Raw genomic sequence first — 18,517 nt, forward strand, 5'->3', positions numbered from 1 at the left:
GATAAAGCAATGCAGCAGATGAAAGGAAAAAGCTCATCATCTTATTTGATTTTTCCCTCCCTCTTCATTGACTTACAAAGCACAGCAATTTAGATCAGAAACCCTCCCCTATCTGCAGAACATTTCTGAGTGACTAAAGTTGATACTGAAACTGGTGTAGGCATGAGTCTGGAAACATTGTGAAATTTATTTCTCTAAACCGCTTTCTGATGTTTTTGAAAGATGTCAGTCAGAAAACAGTTATTCCCCTGGAAAAACTTTTGTGTTTTAAAGGAGCTGATTTTTTTTTGTATTTTTCACATTTCACCCAATTAAGCATTGCCTGCAGGCTGCTAGTTTGGCTAGCCCTGTGTGTCTGATCACATGGATCATATTTACACTAGTGAATCCAAAAGTTTGTTGTTTACAAGTTCTCTATGCCTAGATTATAAATAGGAACAATGTCTGGAATGACTTGATTCAAAGACCTGCAGCAGAATGCATGCTTATGGTTCTGCAATGTCTATGCCATCTGAAGTTACACCCATTTTAAAATGTTATTAGCACTCTGAAAAGTAAAATTTGCACAGAATACACCATCTTAGGGCTTTATAATCTGCAACAACACACCTGATAGTGTGGGAAATGAGTCCACACTGCAGCATGCAAAGCACCTCGCATGGAGCACGGATCTCTTTACCCCAGCACAGTTTTGGAACCAGCTGGCTGCAAGTGGGCATTGTGTTCTGTGGTGGGTCTCTTCCATTATTGATGAGCTATTTTATGTATTATGCAGTGCTGTAATGAAGATGAAGTCTTTTGTCTTCCCACACTGTGTCCTCTGTGGTGCTGGGAAGTCTCGGGGCAATATTATCAACTATAACAGACACTGATTTGTAGAAGATGAATTTAGATGACTGAATTTCCCAGAAGTTACACTTTACTGCCACTGAAAAACGGAGGGATGCAGGACTAGCTGTCAAAATGTTAATGAAAAAATGAACTGAATATAACATTACAAAAAATATAAAAAACCCTGTGTACACTTTTGTCTGAAATCCAGTGCACCATAATCTTCATATGCATCCTTCACTGACAGAAACCTTGCAAATACTTAGGGCATCTAGGAGAGAGAATGTATGGTACATTCTGCCAGTTTATCTGCTATTTGATGTATCAAAGCTTTTTTCTTTTATTTCTCCGAAGTGTTTTTCAAGAAACTTCCTCCCAGCAATACAGACATGTCGTCACTTCTGAAAGGGTAAGAGCAGAATGACTGAAGGAATGGAAAAAGATCTCAGACTCCCAAGAACTTAATAAAAACAAGGAGAAATGCATGCCAAATAACCCACAGTGGTGGAAAAGGCAGCAGATCTTCTAACCAGAGGAAGAGGAGTGAGGAGCAATCCTTCTGACTACCAAAAAGCCCTCCATGCAGAGGTAAGGCTGGGCCTCTGAAGCTGAAGGCACAGGGCTGAACTCTGCACCCTCCATGACCTATGTCTGTATTGTGTGGTCTCTAAGACACTTAGAACATGAAAATGGCTTTCTTCCAAGGAATAAATAAAGAAATAAATCACTATTAATTTTCTTCAAACCTCTCTCCTATTTCAAGCTTTCCTCCAACTTCTCCCTTCTTAGTCAGATAAGGCAGCTGACCTCTAACGATGATTAACTCTGCAACGAGCTCTCTGCATAAGGCATTTCAGCATGTGGTGTTTACATTTAGAAATGGAATTTTCATATCTTGTAAGTCAACAATAACTATCTAAGTCCCCAGGGCACAGACATCAAAAGAAAAGCAGAGGTTCACAAAACATTATATTCACTATATCACAGGCAGCATTTACCAGCAACACAGATCAGAGCCTTAATTCTTCTCCAAGAGGTAGCAAGTCTTTAAGCCATGGAAGCCCAAGATGCCCTCAGAGCTGGTCATGCCAAGCCACAAAGCTGAACCACTGTCCCCTGATGCATGGGAACATGCATTGAGTCCCAGCAACCAGCTGGGACTCAATGTCTGAAGTGAGCAAATAAGGAAAGAAAAAGATGAAGAATTCCTTTGCCCGTCCCCAGAAAATTGGGGAACAAAAAAGGAGAGAAAATAGTCTCATTTCCTCTCTCCTGGAAGTGTAAGCACTCACTGGGAGGAGCACTGAGAGTACAGGCTCCATTAAGCCCTGCAGAAAGTTACCTTCATAACAGGCACCACTGGCTTTCCTACAAAATTATGGCAGGGAAGAGCTTGCCCATTTTAGCTTACTAATGTTCTCACATTATGCCCTGCTCCAAAAACTATGCTGCCCTGCCACCAGTCACTGCATTTGGTAAATCTAAGAGGATGTAAGCCCTGAACAATAATGAAACATCAAACAGTCTGTGGGCAGGATCCATGCAAAATTCTTCCACAGTCTCCTGGGGCAGGAAGGGGTGATGCTCTGCCCCCAGTGAAACCTGGCTGCAGATGACAAAGTAAGCTGGTGACACACTACCAGGTAACTTATGCCAGAGAAAGGTCTGACTTCTCAAAGTGGACAGCCATGAAAGAAAAACAATTAAATGGGAAGTTGTTTGTCATATTAACAGTCTTACTAAATGACACCATTAAAGCACTGTAAGCAAGAGATTGGTAATGAGCAAGTCAGTGTTATCATTTGCTCTCATTTTGCAGGCTGGCTCAGAACCAACATTTCTCCTTTTGTTTGTAAGGGAGAACAGATTAAAGAGATGTCTAAGGAAATCAAAGTAATTAGGCATATAAATAAGCTGCCAGGTAAACAACAAACTAACCTAACCATCAGCATCCTTACAAAGCACAAGAATGAGCCAGGTATGTGTTCACCTCTTTCAAGGCTTGCTTTGCCCACCCTGGGGACGTGCACAGGGAGAGGCTCCCACCACAGCACTGAGAACATGGACACCTATAACGTGGCCAGCCATCCCCATGGGTAAGAGTATGGGTACATCCACTGCAGAAACACAACCATCCAGAGAGTTTAGGCTATGGCTTTTCTCCCAACTTTTGCAAACTCTGGGGTGTCACACTCCTGGGAAGACACCTGCCCCGACACTGATATTGACATGTAACATGGGTAGACACAGTCTGGCTATAGGATCTGATTCAGCCCATTTAACCTTTGGCATTTAACAAAGCACTTGCTTTAGTTTTCACTTGTGTCCCAAGCAGTCAGAACAGAGAGATCAGTGCTTGTGGTTGTTCTTGGGCATTGCAGTTTCTCTCTTGAAGAAGAGGGACAGTACAGTAATTCCATCACTAGCTCATAATTGTGTGTTCATTTGAAGTGACCCAGTCATTTGAAAGTCATCACTACCTAAAAATTATTTCCAACTCCGCAAAACGTAGCCTGCTACCATTTTTTCAAATTAATCCAGCTTAATGCACCGTTCAAAACCCCACACCATTACTTTGTGCCAAGACTAGTTATTTTCCCAAATGTAACAGTACCCTGACTCCACAACTGCTGAAGACATGATGCAGTCTCACATCTACTGTGTAGTCTACCATGATTAATTTTAGTTTACAGAAGTGGGTGGTAGAACAAAGGGAGAAGCAGCCATGGAAGCCAGGATCTATTCAAGTATGGGAGGATCAGCAGTACTCAAATGTAATAATGTCTCAGTGGGGAATATGGGAAAAAACTAAACATTAGAAATAGCACGTGTCGAGTCGTGCACACAGCATACTCCAAGCTGCAGAACAGCAGAGAGGGTTTGCTGCCCTGTGAATGTGGCAGAGGGAGACTCTGTTTCACCCTGTGGTTTTGGTTGAGCTTTTTATGAGTGCATGAGCAGTTCTGGGCATACAAACGCACCCCTTAAAGCTGCCATCCATCTGCATAAGCACATGGGCAACTTTAATACATGGATGCATAGATATAATAAACAGAGTTTTTTCCTAATGATTTTTCCATATGAAAAAAGCAGACCCTAATGCAGCATGCAGGCAGCAGAACGGATGGAGTATGCAGGAAGTGGCAGTGCCTGAAAAGATATATGGATATGTGTGTTTGTGTGAATTCCTACTCACATTAATTCATGCCCACAAAAGCTTAAGGGCTATAGAAGCCTGGAAGAGCAGATATGAAAAAACATTTTATACCTTATATCCATTATGTACTTTTGCTGTCAATTTGCATGCTGAGATCACTGCAGTAACGGGAAAACTTATGATGATATAAAAAGCTTCATTCTAATCCATTATCAATGTGTCGCTAATATTAAAGAGAAATACCTCTGCAAATAAATTTCATAATTTAAAAAAAAATGAAAAATGCGTATTTCTGGAATTTGTTTCAAAAAATCAGAGGGTTTTTTTTTAAATAAAAGCTGAAATTCCCCTTAATAAAAATTTCCGTTTTTGACAAGTTCAGTTGTAAAGAATGGGACATCTGGCAATCTTTGAAACTTCTAACACTTTATGTATGAGACAAAAAGCATTGCTGAAGACTGAATGTTTACCAGACCATTCTTTTTTGTCCAGAAAATAGTTTTTTATCTGTGACCCAATTCATATCTTTGAATGTGACAACTACAAACTCTAAATACAAGCTCTTCAGCATGGACTAGTTTTTAAACCTGTCTAAACCATCTAAAGCACACTTTTGGTGTGCTAAGGAAATGAATTAAAAAATACCCCAAAAAATCAAAATGCAAATTATTGCTGGCTGTATATGCATAAGCTTCTCAGAAATTTAATAGGCTTTTCAAGTGCTCAAAAATACTTTCTTAAAAATATCTGTTGTTCATTGCTAGGTGTAGCTAATATAATTTAAGGCAGTTTCATGTATTTTAGCCTACATGCAATAAATTCTTACACTGAGACTTGTGTTTCCACAAGGCACCTCCCTGAAGCAAAATCTTCTCTCCTGCAAAAACTTCACTCCCTTTGATGGGAACAGACAGATGGGGAAAAACCCAACCCAAATTTAAGGGCTTTTGGAAGAAAGACAGACTCATCACAGGCATTAAACCGATCACTAGACTCAGACCATATTCTAAGTACCCAAATTTAGAGGTCTAAAAGGGGTGGGCACATCTGAGCAGCCAAAGAGCTCTGTACTCTTCAGACTTTCATGAGTTTAGGACTGGTGAATCACGGCTAGATTTCCTCATGAAGTCTCCTGCTGTGGCACAACTACAGCTGAAAAAGTTCAAGATGAAGAAAGCAGAATTAAGTCCTCAGTATTTCTAAATATAGCGAAGAATTTGAAATATGTCTTGATTTTTAGTGAGTTTTGCATTTGCCAGCTTAAGAGAACAGAAATAGCAAAATAAAAAATATGAACTCTTACATTACAAGTACACCTTTTAGTAAGACATATTTGTGTACTGAAGGTTGTCAGGAGACAATCTCCCTCTGAAGAGCTGCTGTCCATCCCCAGTGAACACTGCAGTGAAACCTGGATGGCAGCAAGTGATGCAAACCTTGACTCATCATGTTTGCAAAAGGAAAATAGGGCTGTGGTGTGTGTTTTTGCAGGAACCAAAAAAAAAAAAGAAAAAAGACACCATACAAGGACTGCTCTGTTCCCAGCCCAGGAGCTGCAGAGAGGTCAGGAGCGTGTAACTGAGGGCAGTGCTTCATCCAGGTACCACAAACCAGAAACTGGTTTCCACTGAGAAACCAGGACTTTATTTTGGCCCCAGTTCAAGCTAATGCAATGACAAATTCACAGAACAGTAAACTTCATCACAAAGTTCTTTTACAGTCAATATAGTATTCAATAACCAAGGTGCCCCACACTCCTCTTTTGGAAAGCCAACCCACAAGAGCCAACAGCTGAAGCTGGCCCAACACACTGGGAACACCAGCTCTGAGTCCTATCCTGTCAGATTTTGCTAATTTTACTCTAGCTTCTGTTTACTTAAAGTTTTATTCTGCCATCTCATATGTAAAACAACATATATACAGATCCACATAAATCAGTGGGGCTAGCTGCCTGCTGAGGCATTCCCAAATAACTATTGATTTCCTATGGTGAGTTAAGGCACCATGAAAAATAAGCAGAAAGGGAAATAAAATCTGAAAATGTGCAATTCATACCACAGCAAACGCTGATCTAAAGGCTCAGTTTTTTTATTATCATGTGTGGTATAATGGCATAATATCCAATACAACTGCACTAGGTGATTGGTAACAAGCATGTTAAAAGGTCACAGATTAAGAGAGATTAATTTACCTCCATCTTGTGAGTTCATGATATTCAGAGCAAACAGCATTGCATTGGAGAATGTGGTAGCCTCTTCTTTGCTTGCAAAATTCAAGCCATAGACCTGCCGTGCGTCGCGCCATTGATGAAAGGTAGGTGTTGCTTGATTGTACTTCAGTCCTTTCACAATTGAGTAATTAATCACTACCTGTGATGTGAAACAGAGGGGTAAGGATTAACAACAGCTCTGTTGTCAGTGAGAAAAGACCCACCCAACCCTTGTGTGAAGGTTACCCAAATGGGTAGAGGCAGCTCCTATGGCAGCTCCTACACGGCTGCACGGTAAGGCAGTGCTTGTTTCGGTGACAGAAGACCCACATCTGGGGGTGAGATTTACAACAGTTCAGTTCAGCCTCGGGGACTTGCAAGCCAGTTTTGCAAAATCTATTACCTGCTCGTGTTTTCTACAGCACGCAGCATTCTACAGGATGCAGCTGTGCAGATGCTGCAAACAGCTGTCAGGAGCCAGGGCCAGCAGCTGTTTCCATCTTTTGGAGGATGATCATGCACAATCGTCAGGAAAAGAGCCAGACAGAGCTCTTGGCACTAACCTTGCCCTATAGCACATAAAGGTTTGACTCATTGCACCAGTTCTGCTTTCCTCCTCTCACATGTCTGATCACCACCAGCTTCTTGTGTTTAGTTTTTTTCTTTAGAATCAGGGCAATGACAAACCCAGACAACCATTCCTCTCCCACCTTCTCCCCTGCTGTATGTGTGGTGTTTTCCAGGTAAGGGGTGACTGCAGCAGAAGGCTGGGGTTTTTTGAAATTTAATCTGCTAAATACAATGCCCTGTTTATCCTTGGGCAGGGCACTGGGACACCCAACTACACAGTAGAGCTGGGATCCAGACAGAAACCTCTACTGATAAAAGTGTAAGCTGCTCTAGCTAAGGGTGGAGAGGCAGGAGTGGCCACTGCACCACTGTACCACTTTGTACACAGAATTTATGTTAGAGGTGGACCCCACATACCAGAAAACCTACAATTTTTTTTTTTTTTTTTTGCAGTCTGACCAGCCTTTTGGAAAGTCTTCTCTTAACACTATGATTGAAACTAAAAAGCTTCAGTGTATTTAATTAGTCCAGCAATATTTTTCATAAATGTCTGACAATTCTTAATTATACAGGCAGACTTTAAAAACTAAAGATTAATTTCAAAGATTAACAGCTCCTAGCTCTGAGTTTTGAATTTTCAGTGGATTGCTAGTTTAAACTGTCAGAGAAACTTTAGATGAGCACCTAATAAGGAACAAATTGTTTAACACACATTAGTATTTTTGAAGGAAAACACTGTCTCATTCATACAGTTGTCTTGTAACTTTACTATATTAATATACAAAAAATTATGGAAACCAGCAAAGAAGCCACTAGACCTCAAGATGATTACAGAAATACTCGTATTTCTAGGATGCATTTACTTACAGAGCCAGCATTAGAGAGTGATGTAGAAGATAGTCTTTGAATCCTTGGTCTAGCTTTAGACACAAATATGATGGTCCTGTTGAGAGCTGCTGCACTCAAATCAGTATCATTACTAAGGCTCCATGAAAATGCATTGAGAAGCAATCAGACCTACAGTGCTTTTTTTTGACACATTTAATTGAGAAATTCCTGACCTGTAAGCCAAAGGAAGATGCAGCCCTACACTGGATATGCAGGCTCCCAAGAATTAGTCCCCTCGAAATGGGAACTGCGTCACCAACAAGCTGTGTGGGAAGTCACCCACACAAACCAGAATGAAGTGGAAACTGGTCACAGCAGAGGCATTGAACTTTCTCTTGTATCTGACAGCTTGGATAGCCTTTTCTCCTTGAAAAATTGTGACATCACCCCCATTCTTCTACTGAGCACTGGGAGAGCCTGTACCAATGTTGCTCACACTTAGTCTCTTGAGCATCAAGTAGACTCATGAAGGGATTTCTAAACCCAGGTTTAACATGGACGAATTTTTCAGTCTTCCAACCACTTTTGAATAGACTAACCAAGGGAAGGCTTAGGCAGTATCTTTGAGGAAAAGTTTAGGAAGATTGTGAGCTTCTACCAGGCTTTCAAAGTGAGTCTTTCTCACCTACTAACAGAAACCTCTGTTTCAAAGGACACCACTATCAAAGCCCAAAGAGCACCAGAGGGTGCAGTGCAGCTGTATAGTGAAAGGCAGAAATTGTAAAAACCTATGCCAAAAATTGTTTCATGCAAGTCAGGTAAACTGTTCAAAACCTGCTTCAAATGAACTCCAAGGATCTGCATTGTTCTGAGGGTTAGATCCCCTTAATTGAATAAATACAGAATTTGAATGTTGACCTTCAGTAATCATCAGGATGCCCATACATGTAATACCTTGTCTTCAAACTCAAATCAGAGTTTACTGAGAAATGAATCACTGGGATGTGAAACTTAAAATAGCCAGAGTTTCATTTTTATCTCCTTTGGCTGGTGTTTATAGAAAATGGAAAAAAAAGAGGAGGGGATCTCCTGCTTTTGTTAAGAATGAGTGCACAAAGGTGTCTTGTACAGATGGTGTGGAGACTTTACAAGGCACATGATCATAATGAAGTGCTTCAGAGCAGTAATTAAAATAAAGAAGGTCTCCCTGTTTGAAGCATAGGGTTTTTTTTACAGGTGTTTCTAAGGGATCTTTACTCTAAAACTTCGTATGTCAGTAAGAGAGCACATCCGCCAGGCTGAGCAGACCAAGAGTTCATCTTTTAATCTTCACTTACAGCCTACAATAGGTGAATTGGAGAAGCTGTCACTAGAAATCTTGAAGAAATAAATAATGGCAAACAGTTCTTCCTATAACTCCTCCCTTAGAATTTGACTTAAATGACATTTTATATGCCACTTTTTTTTCTTTTCAACCCTCTTTTAGTATTTTATATCCTGAAACAATGTCGTCTTAGTCAATGTAGTCTTACTCTTGTATTGTGTTGTATCTTACTGATATAAATGTCTGTGTTGTTTTGAAGCCTGTTAAATTCTGTATTTCAATGATCTTATATGGCAAGGAGTTTCACAGACCAGTCATGCATAGCATTATGTTGACATGTTTCAATGTTCCCATCACTGTGATGTTTAAAACAAAAAGATTTGCTTCACTTCTACCCCAGTACTCTCCTTCACCCTTTCACCTCAGTTTCAGGCATAGGTAAAATTCCTTGGGACTGACAGGGAATTTTACAATCTGTACAAAAACTCAAAACCAGGACGCCCTTCCTTTTGACTGTGGAGCTGTGAGCTGTCAGCAGTGACGATGGTGGTGGCTGATGGGACTCTCAGGAATGGGGCTAGAAGGGATGGAGCGGGCTTCAGGGCAACACCTGAGATGTGAACACAGCCAGGATCATGGGAAGAGTTCCCACAGAAGCCTCACCACCAATATTCTTGCTTATTGAACCAGGACAAGACAATTGTTTGTTTCTGCAGAGCATGAAATGGTTCAGCAGCTTTGGGCCCTGCCATGCTGCCAGCACTCAGGCTCATCTCTCAGGGAGCAATCACGACTGCTAGAACAGCAAGGATATAAAAACTCCTACAGCTGAGGTCAGATTCTTTACTTGTGTAGGCAGGCCCAAACCTGACAAACTTCTAATAAGTTACAACAGTGATTAATTGGTTCTTTCTTTTCAAATATTGTGGTTAGCTTATATAGCAAGAATCCCATCCTTGTTTCAGTTTTGGCTTGGCTTCACATGTAAAATGTCTCACCTTCCCCAAGGCCCTGTTTCTACATTCACTTTTCAGCCACATGAACACACCAGCCCCTCAGGAGATGTGATTCACTTTTGAGTTGCACTCTCCTTCCTCCTATTTGTTCAGCTCGTGCCTTTTGGTGATGAGATCATGCTGAACTGACATCACTTGATGTAAAGTCCTTATTTTAAACCTTCACTTGATTGGGACTCTGGAATAGGGAGCTACTGCTTTTTAGCTTTGTGAACTTCTTGCACGGTGACTGAAGTTCACACGTCACCTTTACAACAGGCCACGTAACAACAACAGCTGGCAAGTTGCAACATGGGTGTAAAAGACGTGATTGCGACTGTCGTCTTCAAGAATCACAGAATCATAGAATTGCTCAGGTTGGAAAAGACCTCAGTGAACATCAAGTCCAAAATGAAGGCCTCAAGGAAACATCAAAGAGCTGAAGACATTAAGCGATCTGGCCCTAGCTTCAAACCAGTTCTGGCCCCTGTGGCGACTTCAGAGCTTCAAGACTGCACCTGTGGTTTTCTGAAGGTTCCTGCTCAGGCCAGCACGAGGCTGTGCAAGGCTGCATCTTGCGCAGAGCAGAAAGGGGAGCTCAGGTACCGCTGGTCTGTAATGCGGTGAGCACCTCCCCAGACACACAGAGGGAATCAGATCTGGTGGCCACTTCCTGGGGGGAGAACGATGCTCCAGTTCTGCTGCTCTACAAACCATATTTGTCTGCGGTGAACTTTTCAGACGCTGTCAGTTAGAGAAGGAGATAAGGTGATAAAGGAGATAAGGTGAGCAGAACGAGAATACAGTTTAATAAGCTACAGCACATGCACCCAAAAAGGGACAGAAAACAGAAAGACAGACAGAGACAAGACAAGGAGTCTACAGAATAAGATATGTGGAAAATGAAAAAGAGGATGAAAAAATTAAAAAGAGATGTTATTAGAGCTGTAATATAAACCAATGAAATTAAAAGGGAAATAGAATCAGGCAGGGATGAAGCCATGAAGATTACAGTAGTCTGTGCCTTGACAAACTTGTAAGAAAAGTTTAAATTGTTCCTCCATGGTATTGTAGTATTACATATTCTAAACTAGTTTCTCAACTCTTCAAAAAACAGTGTAGCTTCATTAGCTTCATCCTATGCCAAATCACATTTTAGCTGAAGATTGGTCCTTTTCAGATAAATATGTCTTTTCTGGCAAATCAACAGCTTCACTAAAGCCTCAGTTTCAGTGAGATTTAACAGAACCTGAGAGCAAGCATGAAATGGCATGAACAGAGAATTATTTTAACTTAAATTCATTTCTATTCTCTTTAAATGCAAATACTTAGCAAGCCTAGCAAGCTTATGATTCCATGTGAGACTCATATAAAATATATTAAATTCTGAATCTTGAGACTTTCAGAGTGTTCCTTTGAATACTACTTTATGCTGTCTTGACTTTATTCATAATACTGGATTTTTGAAATCATGTTTAAGGGGAACGCTTTGTTTCAGGCAGTTTTAGGTGACTAAGGTAAGTGACTATACTTTCTGTTTATTTGAAAGAGGATTTTTAGTCTTTAAACTCTAGAGAAATATATTCTTCTACCTTCTGAACTGAGATGATTTTTAGATAGCATGCAGCATCTTCATAAGTTGGAACAGCAAGCAAATAAAATATTACAGTTAACGCAAAGCATGTTCAAAGGGCAGCTTAAGATTTGACTTTTTAATATGTCTTACTCTTTAAACTGCATACTCTGATTAGGACAGACCTCTGGTACTTACTCTCCCTTACATATATACATATATACTTTATGACTTCTGCTTCTTTTATACCAGCTATTCGGTTCCATCTTAGATTGCAGTCACATGAAAATAATTTACATTCACCTGCTGGCCATGTAAAATATGTAACTTGCATGGCCTTGGACAGAGCAATACTGGCTTTCATAACTCACTAAGAAGACACTGTATTAAATTTATTTTTGAAAATATTGTCTATTTCTGAATGGTACTGCTTTCATATATTGCCTTTGCTCTACAGAAAAGAATAAAAACAGTTGCAAAACTTTGGGCAGATGTTTCAAAAGTGCACTGCAAGGAGCTGAAAACCAATGTGCTCAAAACCCACCTATTTTTGTTCTGCTTTGCCTTTTTCAGAATGATGACTCTGTATAGGCATGGTGTAGCAAAGACATTATCACCTCCAGTAAGCAACCTGAGTAACTTTTCCAGTTAGCCCAAGCATCTTTACAGCTGTCAGCATTTCCACAAGCAGATCAATCCATCCAACATTTGTGGCAGCTGAGAGGTGGTGGTGCCCTGGCTCCTGCTCTCTGAGTTGGCCTGACCTGGCTCAGCTTGTCTGGATTTGCCCTGCCCCTGCCAATGGCACACCAGCAGCAGTGCTCCCCTCACCTTCCCAGGGGGCAACACCACTCCTGAACCTACAGGCAACCACTGGCCCACTTCTTGATCCTTGTGCCACGCAGAGGGCTCAAGCTGAGCACAAGAGGTGGGCAGGCTGGGCTGCCACTGCCAACCAGCCTCATGCCAGCACACGGAGGGAGCCCTCAACTCTGAAATTCCTGCTCTAAACTGCAGGTACTGCACCACTACTCCACTCAAGTAAACTTTTGTTCGGGGTCCAATTGTGACACTCGGTTGGGGAGCTCTGCCCAGCACACCTCAAACCACGCTGCCGGAGCCGCCTGAGCCGTGGCAGCCCTGGGCTGAGCATCGTGCTTTGGTGGCCAATGGGGTCTGATCCCAGTTCTGATAATCTAAATCCCGTATTATTCCTTTAATACCCAAGGAGGTCCTGCAAAATTAGTCTGCTGTAAATCAGATCACAGTGTGCACCTAGGATTTTAAAGTGCATTACAAGAAACTAATTGCTTATCACAGCAATGTAACAGCCACTCTTTGTGGGACAGCAGTGCAGAACAATTGATTTTTATTTCTATTTTTAATATAGTACTAAAAACTAGTAAAAAGGAATTTGGGAGGAGCTGAGAGCAAAACCTGCAGAGTGAGTAAGATTCATTTGACAAGAAAAAAATGGAGGGGGAAGAAATAACATTTAAATCTTTTTTTCAAATAAGCAGTAATAATTTATGAAATATTGGTTGTGCAAAAAATTATACAAAAGCTGAATCACTGGAGTATAAACAGACTTGTAGGCACCTTGCAGGGAGCAGGAAATGTTGCATTAGGTATAGAACTGAGGTTACTAAATGAGATCAAAGGTTAATTTACAGGAAACTTGATATAGTTACTCACTTGTTGATCCTGCAGTTTAACTCCAACTACCCTGAAGGTGTTTGTGGCCGTGTTGTGGTATATGTTGATTCTGCTGAATCCCTGCTGTCCAGGTTTGATTGGCACCCATTTCTTACTCGTATCGTCATAGACCATAACTGAAGCTCGGGCTTGGCAAATACTCTGTTCACTGGGGAGAAAAACAAAAGATCAGGAAAGAAAAGAGTGAATTTGCTGCTTATTGCTTATTACTTAAAACTTCTAAAGGAAAAAAAAAACCAACAGAAACTATCAGTACTTTCAACATGTGTTTTATAAGAGATCTGCTAATCCTTTGAATGGGATCTGTTAAATTAAAGCTGACATGTTATGTGTTCACATACTTTAAAAACCTCCTGTATGCTGCTGTTTTGAACCAATAATCTATTTTATATAAAACATTAAACCCTAAGAAATAACCTGCATTAACATAAACATTATGAAAACTGTCCAAGAGCATGAATGCTCTATTTATTTTATGTATCTATTGGCAAGCGAAGCCTTTTATATTTGCATGAAAACCTACCAATATTTTATAGCTTGCTGACAAAACAAACATGACACCCACAGCTGAGTGATACATTCAAAACTGGAAGCAAGCAGACCTTGAACCAAAAGCCATGTTAGGTAAACTGAAGAAATCAATTAAGTTAATCCAGCTGACGCCTAATACCCAGACCCACTGACGCACTTTAAAGTCCCAGAATACACGGAGCAAAACACACGGGAACGCTTTTTTCCTTCGTCCTACTACCAAAGAAAGTGGGGAAGGGGAATCCAGAAACCTGGATGCATGCCAGCATTGAAGTATTTAACCATTATTTTGTATAGTGTAAATAACTATTTTTCTCCTTTACAGTCACAGAAATTCCTTAATACATTACCTCTTGTTTATTAGTCATATCCTGACTAATAAACATATAGAGAATCACAATAAAGCACACCCTTCAAGGGCAATAAATGCCACTGGCAAATGCTGGCAAATGCTGTGACGTGTCTATCCAGGTCAGAATTTCAGTTCCACTCTCCTGACTTCCCAGCCAGTTTTCTTATATCAGAGGAAACACAAGTTGAAGAAAAAAATGAATCCTGCAAATTTTGGAGATTTGAGATTTTTAAATGTAACAGGGATTTTCAACAAGCAAATAGTGCACCTTATGATGCATTTATGATTCAGTTAGTGCATCTAAATGAAACAGTTGAGACCAATCCTGCAAAAACTTTAAGTTCATGACTGTCCTGTTAACATTAGACCTATATATAGGTATATATACCTCCCTTCCTCAGCCCAAGCCATTTTAAATAATTTTTGACAATGCAATAGCAAGTGGTTAATCCGCTTTGCACACAAATCCTTTTCCTCCCTCATTGTTTGGGTTTGCCTCCCTAGCATGCACACACACACACACACACACACATACAAAAAGGAGAAGCTCCTGGCTGATGCCAAACCATGTTGCTGCACTGCCACTACGCCAAATTACACCACTTGTAAATTTTACCAACTGCTGCACACCCAAACCTGCCTGACCCCATCACTGTCATCATTTTAATGAAAGGGAGCACGTTACTTCAAGTATTAAGAGGATCTGGGTTGATTACAGCAGTAATTTTCAATCTTTTCTGATTTGTGGGTCTCAAAAAGATTTCCAAGGCGGATGTATCCCCCATGGTACACTAAAGCCCTACTGACTCTGGCTTGTTTTGTCAATCACTTTGCATAGCCTCCAGGTAGCCCACAGACCTCCTCCAGGCTGTGAGTAAGAGCCTGGAAAGTCCTCACAGCATTTATAGAGGGTTCAGTGATGCCAGCAGAAATCTCTATAATGAACAAGGTAAGAAAATTCAGAAAAAAATGTATTTTTATTACGTATCATAGAAACAGCTAAATTCTGTTACCAGAGCAATATATTCAGATCAGAAGGAGAAAACATAATTTTATTTATATTGTTCAGAATTCATAAAACCCAGCTCATCCACCAACTGCTATTGCTTTGTGAGATACCTGGAGAACAGCTGTGCCATTGCTGATGTACTTACCCAGCAAACACCTCTCCCTCCTGTTTTTTAAGGTAAGCTAATGTCTTGTGGCAGCTCCTCCATATCTGACACGAGCAGCTGAGGGATTTGAGCTCCTTCCAGCCTGCCTAATCCTCCAACTGCTGCAGGAGCTGCAGCCTGGCAGCAGTGGCAGCATTGCCTGCATCCTCCAGACCTGCTGGGGGACACTCAGTCTGCCTTGGATTCACAGATGGGGAGAATGGGAGAGAAATATACCAGCAAACAGCAGGTACACTGGATTACCCTTGTCATATGGAAGTGGAAAGGCTAAAAATAATCCCCTGTGCTGTCTCATAGATGGATGGTGGCCACCTGCCTTTGCTAGCAGGTGTCTTGTGCCACCTCTAGCTCCAGAGGTGGGGGGAGCATCAGCTGCCCAGGGCACAGCAATGCCCTGCCAAGGGCTCCAGGAAAATGTTGTTCCTGGGAGAATCACACTCAGCCAGTGTGACACCACATCCTTCTCCTCAAGCCTTGCCAAGCACTACAAGCCCTGCTGTACACTAAAGCAAGCAAAAGCATATCACTGCCTTCATCAGGGCAAGCCTGAAACCCAATACTATCTCCATTTCAGATGAATTTTGGAATCCACGATTACCATGAGCTGCTAAATCAATCAAAATTAATTAAATTAGCCTTACTTACAACAGACTACACCTAACCATCAGACGTGAGTGCCTTAACACAGCATTACTCACAATGCCATATCCAGATCCCAGGTACAGCAACTTGCCTTCAGGCTTTGCTGCCACCAAAATCAGCAGCAAAGGACCTGCTGCTGCCCTGTGGCTGAAACACAGATGCAGACCTCAGGAGCAGTGTTTGATGCATGACAACCAATTGTTACTGTGACAAAAAGCTACAACACATCAAGCTCGATCCCTGCTCTCCTGCACTCAATGGAAGTTTTTCATCATTCATTTAAATGGAAACAGGATTGAGCCTGTTATCTGGCCTCCAGTGAAATAACAGAAAGGAACATAAAACAGCACACCAGGGGAATCCTTTCCTGCAAAGCACTTCATCAATCTTTCAACATCCAAAATGCCTCCAGGGACCTATTGCTAGCTTGCTGTCTCCCCCTAAATGGAGTGAGACAACTCCAAGAGTTTAGTAACTCTTTATCCTGAAGACTTTCTGCTCTTCCTATGCATAAAAGGCACAACTGTCCCACTGCTGCTTTAAGAGGCTTCTGTGAAAACAGCCCAGAAAATGTTCCCTTTATAAAGCTCACTGAGAATCTCTGCATTACTCTCTGTACATTATTTTAAACACAAATCAAGCACCACTGGTTTCATGAAGGTCTAGCAAAATTTTTGGTGATTCTTAGGACCATACATCACTCATACTTATGTTAACTACATGTGACAGGTAATAAATGTGCTTAGGAACACAATTCTGAGTAGCCACATTCCTTCTTCATGATAAGAATTTGTTATTTATTAGTATTCACATGCAAAATTATGCTTGCGCACTTCTAGAACTTGCTTTATTTTCCTAGTACACAAAAGTTACTGAAAATTTCGTATTTGATAGAGGTCCATCAAATTTCACACACATCAAATATTAGGAATTCTCCTACTGATATTTTATTTTACATTAACATGCAGTCAGACTCATCCACCTGAGTTCTGACCATACGTAATTATGTATAAAAATATATGAAAATTGAATAATAGAGAGGTCTTAATTACAGAATTATTCAGGTTTGTGCACAACATCTACTCCAATTTGCTACATTTTACTGTAGGGCAAATTAAAGACATCTTAATTAAATGTAGAGGGAAGGGAATTCTTCCTAGGAACCCCAAATCCTAATATTCACCCCTGTTTATTCTGAAAGCATTACATCTGTGGGATGGCAAACCTCTGCACTAGTACCATTTGTTTGCCTGAAGTTAAAGAAAGTCTGCTTAGTTTTGTCTCCAGGTGATATCTGAAATCGAGTGTTCGTATTTGAGATTTATAGAACATTGTTTCAATACAACAAAACTGTAAATTAAGAAAAAAAGTTTGTGTAATACTGTTTGTTTCATTCTGTGTGACACATTTTGACCTACTCTCATCCATCTCTTTTGTGTAAGATTCATCTTCAAAAATCAGCAGATTGGTTAAATTTGATTGAACCCTTCTTGAAAGGGTCAGCATTGACCTTCCTTGCCCAACCCTGGTGAGAGTGGGCAGCCACTTCAAGCCAGTGCTGCAGGGAAGGTGCCTTTGTCCTGGAATAACACTCCTCTCCTCTTCCATCTGTCCAGAACCTGAAAAACACAGTCCTTTCTTCCTGGCTTCTAATAAGCATACAATTACCAAGATCTATAGCCAAAAAAGAGCCACAAATGGAATAGATAACACCAGGAATCTTGGGAAAATACCTGTATTTTTTGTGAATTATCACATGACAATGAGGTGGCTTGACATGACCTAGCCCAGTGGGTTATCCAAATATACAAGCAAAAAGCTCAGGCTGGAACCACAAAAGACCTGTCACAGAGAATAAACAGGAAAAAGAGAGCAAACCATAATGTTTGGAGGAGAGTCTGGCTCTGAAGGGTCCCTAAGGCTTTCCCCTTTCATTCCAGACTAAGGAAAAGTCAAGTGGCCAAGCTGCACTGTGCTCCTTCACTGACCTGTTTACTCTACTTACACCGTTATCCTCTTAAGAATAAAACTTCTGCAGAGCTTGGTACTGAGTGACTGAGCCACTTCTGACCAGCAGCCCCGTGCAGAGCCTGCCACGGCACAGGGTTATCCCAGTCCTACCCTAGACCCCCCTGTCCAGCACCAAACCACCCAGAGGTCATACCTCTGGGGTAATGGGAGAGGTTTAAAATACTTTCTCCATATCCAGGTCAAGATCATACAGCTTTTGGAGGGTCACCAAATCATGCTCACAGAAGGTGTAACAAATATCCACGACCAGCTAACTTTGGGACCAAACACCTAGTTCTGTGGGCTTTACTCCAGCATGCCAGGTGGACCTGGATACTTCCACTATCTTTCATATTTTCAGTCACAATTGTGTCCTTGGGACAGACACTCCCTTAGCGTAAGTTTTTTCCCTCTGAAAGCTCCCTGATAGAAATCAAGATCTCACGCTTTGAACCTATTACAATTCTACCTTGTATCAAGCTGCTCATGATTCTTTAAACTTCAAAGATGCTCTTTTCTTGTATTCACAGAAAAGGCAAATAGCTATTTATAAAAACATTTACCTTATTTTTCATTTCCAGCTCCCAAACGTCCCCCTCAAAAT

General features: G+C 41.0%; 1 protein-coding gene across 1 annotated transcript in view; it reads right to left on the reverse strand.

The window, feature by feature from the left end:
- EVL (Enah/Vasp-like) overlaps positions 1 to 18,517 on the reverse strand; it is a 116,552-nt gene that overhangs the window by 54,448 nt on the left and 43,587 nt on the right. The window contains exons 3-4 of the mRNA XM_053980019.1: positions 13,183 to 13,351; positions 6,180 to 6,357 (exon numbers count right to left, since the gene is read on the reverse strand). Coding sequence (XP_053835994.1) covers positions 6,180 to 6,357; positions 13,183 to 13,351 — 347 coding nt within the window. The remainder of the gene's footprint in view (positions 1 to 6,179; positions 6,358 to 13,182; positions 13,352 to 18,517) is intronic.

This window comes from Vidua macroura, chromosome 6 (assembly GCF_024509145.1).
Source record: "Vidua macroura isolate BioBank_ID:100142 chromosome 6, ASM2450914v1, whole genome shotgun sequence".
In the NCBI taxonomy this organism is placed as follows: domain Eukaryota; kingdom Metazoa; phylum Chordata; class Aves; order Passeriformes; family Viduidae; genus Vidua; species Vidua macroura.